General features: G+C 36.0%; 1 protein-coding gene across 1 annotated transcript in view; it reads left to right on the top strand.

Moving 5' to 3' along the window:
* Positions 1 to 10000, top strand: part of LOC136831124 (cell adhesion molecule Dscam1-like) — a 498139-nt gene that overhangs the window by 362400 nt on the left and 125739 nt on the right. Inside the window, exons 7-8 of the mRNA XM_067091077.1 lie at positions 7596 to 7785; positions 8172 to 8284. Of these exons, the coding sequence (XP_066947178.1) occupies positions 7596 to 7785; positions 8172 to 8284 (303 nt within the window). The remainder of the gene's footprint in view (positions 1 to 7595; positions 7786 to 8171; positions 8285 to 10000) is intronic.

The following is a 10000-nucleotide window of genomic DNA, read 5'->3' as shown; positions in this document are numbered from 1 at the left end:
ATACACACACACACACACACATATATATATATATATATATATATATATATATATATATATATGTACATATATAGTGTGTGTGTGTATATATACATATACATATACATATACATATACATATACATATACATATACATATACATATACACTCTTACTATTGATCCGTCCCTTCCATTCACCCGCGCGGAATTAAAGCTTGCCCCTGTAGTGTTTCCTCTAATCAAGTTCCATTGTTGTGCAAAGGGACACTTTGGGGATGGGCGGTGGTGTGGCTGGGGATATGGGACCTGGGAGGGGGGGATGGGGTGGAAAACCTCTGTGGAAACCCATAGACTTGATGATGGGAGGAGATGGCCGCATTAAGTTGGTTTTAGGTGGTCCTCGGGAGCGGGAAATACCGACCATAAAAAATGAGTCTAATTACGCTGACGGCTGGTCTTGAGAAGGCTCTCCGTCGACTGTTTTATTACGATAATAGTGGATTTATTACCAATTACGGGGACGCCGAGGTCGTCTGCTCGATTTTTTTTCTTTATTTTATGAGTTGCTTCCCTTCTTTATTCATTGGAGGCTTCTGGTGATAAAAGGGCTTTGTTCTTTTCACGAATCAAAATTAAATGTTGGTGGTTTGTTTGTAAGTCAGCGAACAAGTGAACTGGGATGTTTTTTCCTTTTATAAATCCTGCTTCATAAGCACCGTAATGCTTACTAATTGTCTGATGATTTCAAAACCTAATGTTTATGTGCATCTACTTACTATTCTTCTTGTTATGGAGAGAGTCAGTTTCTGGGTACTACAGTAATAAAGGAATTTAAACTGTGCTCCCCTTCGGCAAGAACGTCGTGGTAGCTGTGAAATGCCTCCTATAAAAGCAATGATGTGCATTCTTCATTGCTATCCCTTCGACCTCATTATTCAGTTATGTCCTCAGTGAAAATACTAATCTCATTCATTATGGACATTTGGTTCAATATCTTTGCTTTATGGCCAAGAGATCAAAGCTGTCATTCTTATACCATGGGTTATTTTGAATTGTATCTTTTGTACGAGTTTTTTTTTTTTTTTACGAGCGTCAGCTTTTATTTGAGTGTAAGCGTGTCGGAAGGATAGATAGTAGACAAAGGAAACGAACGGAATGATGGAATTTCGCAAATTTGCATAGGATGTTAACTTAGTAAAGAGAAACTTCACGGGATAGTGAAAGACCTCTGAAGCAAACATAACGAAAAATAACGTGGTATTCAGACACACAAAATAGCACTGCTCAGAATGCAATTGAATCATAGAATGATTATGTTCAAAGTCATGCCGTGAAGGTAACTAAAAAAATAAAGTAAAAAATGAAAACATTATTTATGCTGCTCTTTTTTTATGTAAATATTTGTCAGTGAACTGTTATTCCTTTTCTGAAGCATTGCAGTTCTTTTCAGAGGAAGAGATGAAAGCCTTCTCTCCAGTTATTCTGGAGTTCTATAAAAACTATATAAATGTGAAATTCAAGTTTTTTTCCCTCCAGTTGCTTTTAATCAGAATCTCATTACTGGTAATTGATGTATTAATTGATGTGTTTTAGAAGCCTTCACAATTTTCCATTTTTTTGACAGTGTTTAAGAGGTGACATTTTGTTAAATACCGTTTGATACTTTGTCTGCCTTTCTGTTTTTTTTTTTTTTTTTTTTATAATTAGCATGCGTTTAAAAAGTTCTCCAGTAGTGGCAGTGTTTTGTTCCTTGTCCTAAATTTGAATTAAAATTTTGATCCTCTCTCCTCTCCTTTTATTATTTGCCATAATGCTGATTTTTTTAAAATTGATAAGTGCCTAAAATATTGCATCTGACATTTATTAGCTTTCTGTAAACTTCCGTTTACTTGCATCCCCCACGGAAATTGATTTCAGCCCTTTTTTGTCCCAATTTCCCAAACCCAGATCGCTAATTCCATTATTTCACTCCCTTTTAGACTCTAATTTGATTGTTTTTTTTTTCTCTCTCTCTCTCTTCCTATCTTTTCCCCTCGTAAAATGCATTCCTTATATCTCCCTTGCACACTCCCCGTACCTCGTCCCCTATTCTCCCCCGGGCGGGGATTGGGGGAGGAGGGTGTTCACCTCATTTCTTCCACCTAATTTCTCCAATTCATCTCTTTAAGCCTCACTCAGCCACACCCCATTTACCGCGTCCCTAAGGTCGTTCGAGCCATAGCAATCACTGGGAAATTCGCCTTTAAGGCAGAGTAATCTGTCCCAACGGAGACTTTTGGCTCTGGGTGGGAAATTCAAAGTAAGGTGGTTTGCTTACGTGGGGCTTTATATTCTTCAAAGGCTCGCCAATTAGGCGAACACTTTCTATTTTCTCCCTCTCTCGGATTCACCAAAGTTTACTTGTTAATGTGCTATTCCCTTTTTAACGTAGTTATGTAGTGTATATACATATTTTTTTTCAAATGTATAAGAGTGAATACAACTGATCTAAGAACTGAAAAAAAGTCAGACCGTACCGGGTGATGATCATCAGAATTTCTCGTTCAATTATTATGGCTGACTGAATGCAAAAGTTAGTAGGAGCAATAAAGTAATGGAGGAATAATGGAGAAGGAAGGCCTGCACCCTGGGAGAAATACTGCTGACAATAGGTTGCCATTTACTGGTTTTTGTGCTGCAGAGGAATAAATACACTTGGATTGGACATGTCCAGATGGCAGTCGTTGCAACCAAATAGATCAAAAGACTGAGAAGAAACCTGAACCTGAAGTGTCCCAGGAATCGAAGGTGGAAATTTAAGCAGGGATTGTTGAGTCGGACGCAAAGAGTGGATGCGAAATGCATATAAGCAAAATTCAACGTTACTGAGATGAATTGTTTGCATCGTCCATGTTAGTAATGAGAACTGAAGTGGTTGGAAATGTGGATAAGTCGTAAAAATATTGTTGTAGGTGCAGAATGGATTAGCCTGGTCAGGTAGAAAGAAAAGAAAAAAAAAAAGAGAGAGAAAGAGCTGCATAGATGACCTTGTATTGGCATTTGAAAGGAAGGGTCTTGATATCCAGGAAGCGTGAGAGTGCAAGCGAGATGTAGGCAAATGTGTTTTAATAGAGGTTAGGTATACTGCTGGTGAGCCGTCTGTGAGATGTATGAGGCTGCTGATGTTGTGGAAGTTATCTGCACAGGTGACTCATTCACAAGTCAATAGTTTGTATGTAGAAGAGCCAAAAGAATGGTTTTTATTTTTAGTGATACCGTTATGAAAGGAAACGTCTTCATATAACACTTGCAAAAAGACACACACAAATACGTACACACGCACGTGCGCCCCCACACGCACACATACACACACACACACACACACACACACACACACACACACACATATATATATATATATATATATATATATATATATATATATATATATATATATATATATATATATATATATATATATATATATAGCCTATATATACAGTATATGTGTGTACGTATGAATGTATGTGTGTATGTATGGAAGGATTCAAATATTACATTCCATCCAGAGCGTAAGAAATTAATGAGAGGGAGAGAGGGAGAGGGGGGGGGAGGGTTTAAAATTACGGATTTATATGTTACATTCCATCCAGAGCGTAAGAAATTAATGAGAGAGAGAGAGAGAGAGAGAGAGAGAGATTTTCAAAATTACTGATTTAAATGCTATTTTCATTCTAGAGCAAAAGAAAAAATTAATGAGAGAGAGAGAGAGAGATTCAAAATTACTGATTTAAGTGTTACATTCCTTCCAGAGCAAAAGAATTGAGAGAGAGAGAGAGAGAGAGAGAGAGAGAGAGAGAGAGAGAGAGAGAGAGAGAGAGAGAGAGGTCATGCACGTTAGACAGAGAAGATATTGAGAGCCTCAAAGAAAGAATCTCGGAACGATGCCCATTTTTTTTCTCCGGATTCTTCGCCGTAGTTAATAAACGTGAATGATTGATAAAATGAATTCTGCTGAGTGATTTCTTTCGGAACAATATTTTCCGAGATGAGAGCTGGAGTATTGCCATTTATATTGGGAAATAGAACAAACATTCTGGGTTTCGACATGGACTAATGAAACATTCGGTGGATATTGCACTGAATTTTTATTAAAATTGGCGTCTTCGAAAACAATTTATGAACAGTACGTTATATTAGAAAATTTCGTATTATTATTATTATTATTATTATTATTATTATTATTATTATTATTATTATTATTATTATTGGTTTTGTTGTTGTTTCTAGACTTGGGCGCACTTATTTACATTTAACATTATTATTATTATTATTATTATTATTATTATTATTATTATTATTATTATTATTATTATTATTATTATTATTATTATTCGGAAGATGAACCCTATTCATATGGAACAAGCCCACAGGGGCCATTGACTTTAAATTCAAGCTTCCAAATAATGTGGTTTTCATTTAAAAGAAGTAAATAAAGGTAAGAGGAAACACGGAAAGGAGAGATCAGTTAATAGAAAAGAAAACAGAATGAATAAATTTATAAATAAATAGATATGCGGCCATTATTTCGCTCTTCAACGTTTAAGCCCTCGTTCAGATATTTTTATGCAAGATTTCTGTCCTAAAGTCCTTGCAAAATATGACTTTCATGCTTTATCTTACTTCAAAGGGTGAAAGTATTTGATGGTGAAAATATTCATGGTCGATGATTTTTTGTCATTAAACCGTTAAAATTTCATACTTTTAAAAAGCAATCCTATTAAAATATTAAATGGTGCAAATCCATGCTCTGAAAATATTGAAAGGCGAAAATATTCTCAATGATGATTTTTAACAGTGCAGCTCATGCTTCGAAAATATTGAATAGTGAAAATATTTTAGTTTAATGATTTTTAATGCTTCAAATTCATAGATTTAAAACATTTAACGACAAAATATTGAAAGGAAATGGCTCTTAATGATGGAAATCGATGGCCTGAAATTATTCAGCGGTAAAAGTTTAGAAGGGAGGCGATATTCAACGGTGCAAATCCACGCCCTGCCGGTAATGCCTCGCTAATGATTTCATTTCACGACGACCAAAGGATTATGTTCATCAGAAGTTTAGGCATCGACGCCTTTGCATATTGATGAGCAAATGTTATCTCCCTTTGGCGCCTCTCCTCTTACACTTCCTCACTTTGTTTCCTTCTTCTTCTTCTTCTTCTTCTTCTTCTTCTTCTTCTTCTTCTCCTTCTCTTCTTCTTCTTCTTCTTCTTCTTCTTCTTCTTCTTCTTCTTCTTCTTCTTCTTCTTCTTCTTCTTCTTCTTCTTCTTCTTCTTCTTCTTCTTCTTCTTCTTCTTCTTCTTCCTCCCCCTCTTCTTCTTCTTCTTCTTCTTCTTCTTCTTCTTCTTCTTCTTCTTCTTCTCCCCTCTTCTTCTTCTTCTTCTTCTTCTTCTTCTTCTTCTTCTTCTTCTTCTTCTTCTTCTTCTTCTCCCCTCTTCTTCTTCTTCTTCTTCTTCTTCTTCTTCTTCTTCTTCTTCTTCTTCTTCTTCTTCTTCTTCGTATGCTTGATACTTCTCTTTGTTTTAGTTTATTCTTCTTCTTCTTCAATTTTTCTTGTTTGTTTCTTTACGTTATTTTCCTTTGCATTCTTGATGCTCATTCTGTGCCTCTCTTTATTCTTCTACTCTGTCCAAGTAATTCTATAGGCAAGGTACTCTGAATAACCACATCCTTCGTCGTAGTTTGCCTCATATTGTTCCTTATTTTCTTATTTTTCGTAATCTTCCCTTTTCTCTTGCGGCTATGTGATTTTTCACTGCATCGTCTCTTACTTATAAACATCATGTATATCTTTTCTTTTGTCATTTCTTCATATTCCTCCGTTTAATGATGTAATCTCCCCTATGCCTCCCCCTCCCGGCACCGTTTTTTCTTGTTTTTCATCTGCTCCTCTATTCCTTCTTTTTCATATCCCTCATTTCCATTCTTTCATTCTTTTCTTTTCTTATCCTTCCTTTTTTTTGTTTTACTATTTCTATCGTTAATGTTCTCATCTAAGCCGTTTCTTATGTTATTTTTGCTTCTCCTTTGTCTTTTCTTAGTATTTCTTATTTTGCTGTTCCCCCTCTCCTTTTACCAATTTCTTGTTCTCTTCCTCTCTTGCCCTTACAAAGTGCTGTTTCTGTTTCTTTATATTTTTCTTCTTTCGCAAATTTTGGTCTCATGTTCCTCCAGTTTCTTGTTTATGTTTTTCTCGAAGTTTCTTCTTCTCTAATTTTCTGTTGCGGTTTTCCTTTATGTTCTTATCCTGTTGCTGTTCGTTACGCTTGCACTGTTCCTCTCGTTATTCTTCTATTCTTTCCCTTCCCTCTAGTCCTCCGGTTTTACTTCCTGCGTCGAGTGCAGCATTTTGTTATTTTGCAAGCATATTGCAGGTAGTTAAGCACAAATTAAGTCTTTTATATGCAGTTTATGTACTGACCTCCGCATCTGCTATCTGTATCTTTTGACATTTTCTTTATGTGGTTTTCTTTTGTTTTCAGTATCATTCATCTATTTTTACAATTTTTTTTTTTTTTGGTTTTGTAATTATTATCCTTGTTTTCTTTCGTTCCTCTGTATCGATGTTATAATAGTATCCTTTCTCTCTCTCTCTCTCTCTCTCTCTCTCTCTCTCTCTCTCTCTCTCTCTCTCTCTCTCTCTCTCTCTTTTCCTTCGTTTACTTCAGTTTTTTCAGAATCCGAAACGTAGAAGGTTCTACTCTACGATTTCAGTGTTTACATTTCTTCATTGTTATTTTTTTAACCTCGCCTGAGATGAAAGTTTAAGTGAGCTTTTCTGATCAAAGAATGTCGGTCTGTATGGCGGAAACTTTTCTAATTTGCAGTTTAAAGAATCACTGCACCAGATTTGTATGGTTACGGGGATTCAAGTTCGTTAAAATTAGGGGCTACAGCCCCTTTCCCTGGGAAGATAATTAATATGTATATAATGAAAATAGGGTGGTGGTATTGAAACTCCCTTGCCTTTAGAATTCCTTAGAAAGAAAGCACAGCATTTACATGAAACCTTTGATATATAGGGTAGATTCAAGGGCCAGAATGGACCACGATAGGGGCCCAAAAAGCTTCACTTAGGAATGCATAGGAAAAATATTTCACACTTTTCTTCTCAAGAGCAACAGGGGCACAGTTTGTCTATTTATGTGCAAGTATACTCATGTGTTGTACATTCAAGTTAAGTCAAAAAATCACCCCAATGGCCTAGGTGGTCCAAAGTTTTTGATGGAATTATTTATATATAATAACATTCTTTTAACAAGTGGCTTAGTTGAGGAGTATGCTTCTGTATTTTTTTGTCAGTAACCTTGTCAATAATATTTTACTCTGTTTTTGTAAAGTATATTAGATTTTTCCCGGACATTCTATTTCCATGTTTTATTTATACCTACTTCACTCTCTTCCCTCTCCGTTTTGAGATTTCACTGGATTTTTCGAGCTGTTACCAATATTTTTCTCTTGTGTCATGCTTATCTCAGTTTTATTTCTCTAACTTTTATTTCTTCATTCCCTCTGAGTGTGTCCATAATTATACCACTGACTCAACCCATCTCCCCCCCGAACCTCCAGATGGTACCGGGGGTCGACAGTGCTGAGTGCCAGCAACAGCGGAGGAGGCATTTGGAACGTGGGAGGATCGCTGGTCCTTGGCAGCGTCGTCTACGACGACTCCGGGGAGTACACCTGCGTTGCCAACAACACCGTCGGGGAGACCAGGTTCTCGGCTCACCTGCTGGTCACCCTTCCACTTTCCGTGCAGGTTAGATATGAAGATTATTCTCTCTCTCTCTCTCTCTCTCTCTCTCTCTCTCTCTCTCTCTCTCTCTCTCTCTCTCTCTCTCTCTCTCTCTTATCCTAGTTTAAGTGACAATACCCTTTGTAAGTAATATTTGTATTATTGAGGTTTACCTTTGCAGAGGCATTTTCTTGACTATAGATATGGGACCAAGAACTGTTTAAATTTATTTGTCATTTCTTATTACTCATAAACATGAAGTTGAAGTAGACTTGTATATGTTGTTCATTCACTTAAGAATGTAAAGTGTAGTGGTTAAATGTCGGTTGGAGAGAATTGTAAAAACCAGATATAGGTATTTTGAATATTTTTGAGAAATTAATCATAAAACTGTCTCAATTTTTTTGTAGGTTACTCCACGCGAAAAGCAGGTTGACGCCGGAGGTCGCCTTGAACTGAGATGTCACGTTTCTGGACACCCCGTCGATACGGTGACTTGGTATAAAGATGGACAAATTCTGAGGTAAGGCAGGAAAATACACACACACACACACACACACACACACGCCCGCGCGCACACCGAAACTTCACTTACTCACACCATACACATATGGAAAATTTTTTTGCCACAAGGCTTGTGAACCCGAGAATCTGAGGATGAAACGATTATAATAACATTTACCCTCCTCAAGATGCCTAATGGTTATGGCCGATTTTTATTTCAGCCTGTGTGATTTATCCTCTAATATTATCGCCTATCTTACAACAGGAGACTTTCATTTCTCCACGCGAAGATCCCAGCTGCATGCACCTGGTTTTCTTAAACTTTGCTGTCATATTTCTATGACAAATGTTTTCGTCTCTTTTCGATGGCTGTTCAAGCTCTGTGTGTGATTTAGCAGTTCCTCTTCTATTTAAGGTTACGGCTACTGTTGTTATTTTAAGGAGAAACGAAGGTTGGATAATTGCTGAACAGACATAAAAATTATATTTCTGTTTTATAAGGAACTTTTTTGATTTGGCTTTGGGAAACTAAAAATGATATTTCTGTTTTATCTTTTCAGTGTTAATGAAATTAAGACTGGCTCTCTTTTCAGCTCTCTCTCTCTCTCTCTCTCTCTCTCTCTCTCTCTCTCTCTCTCTCTCTCTCTCTCTCCTTCATTTCTTTTAGTGGAATACCGACCTGTGATCCTCTATCAATTCAGATTGATGCAAAATGGGTTGTACACGGAGATTAAAACGATTTTTATATTCTCTCAATCTCCGTTACTATTTAATTGTGCATTAAGGCAAATCCTCCATTTGTTTTTATTTTTAGTACTGTCGTTTTTTCCCCGAATATTTATGAGAAAGAGTTTGGTTTTTGGTGGCAGGAATAAACCAAAACCGATACTCCGTTCATTCGCGTTCTTTATCGCTGCAGATTTTAATAGCTGCTTGTTTGTGGCTCAGGGAAGTTACTCTTGGATAGTGGTCGTTTGTATTTATGAACGACGCAGGAAGAGAGGCTTTTAGATTTATGTGTGTATATATATATATATATATATATATATATATATATATATATATATATATATATATATATATATATATATATATATATATACATATATATATATATATATATATACATATATATACAGTATATACACATATATATATATATATATATATATATATATATATATATATATATATATATATATATATATATATATATACACACAGAACAGTAAGCTATACAGAGAGTGATAAGAGCATCCCTTCCCTGCACGTTAGTCATTCTGTCTATCCAGATCTTCCGCTTCTCGTCTCTCCTAACATTCTTGGTTTATACACTTTTCGTCAAGGTGACATCCTCCATTCTTTCCACATGGCCAAACCATCTTAAAACACTGATCCAACTTTGAGCTAAACTATAATTCTGTATATCATATATATTTCCTTAATTCTCATATTTTTTCGTTTTTTTTACACCGAATGGACCACGCAAACACTAATCCATCTGTATAGCTTCAACATTTTCCTTTTCACTAACATTCAGCATTCGTACTTCACTTCCATGAAGGAGAGTTGGCTCAACATTCTCTTCATACATCCGCACCTTCACCTTCATAGGCACCCCAAGCCTCTTCCCATTTTTTTTTTTTTTTTTGTGACAACTTTTCTCACAATTTACCAGCATTTAGCATATATAATCTTGACTAGCTATATGAATAAATTGTTTTCACTTTTTCTG

Source organism: Macrobrachium rosenbergii, chromosome 48, assembly GCF_040412425.1.
Source record: "Macrobrachium rosenbergii isolate ZJJX-2024 chromosome 48, ASM4041242v1, whole genome shotgun sequence".
NCBI classification, from domain to species: domain Eukaryota; kingdom Metazoa; phylum Arthropoda; class Malacostraca; order Decapoda; family Palaemonidae; genus Macrobrachium; species Macrobrachium rosenbergii.
This window is presented reverse-complemented; position numbering and strand designations above follow the sequence as displayed.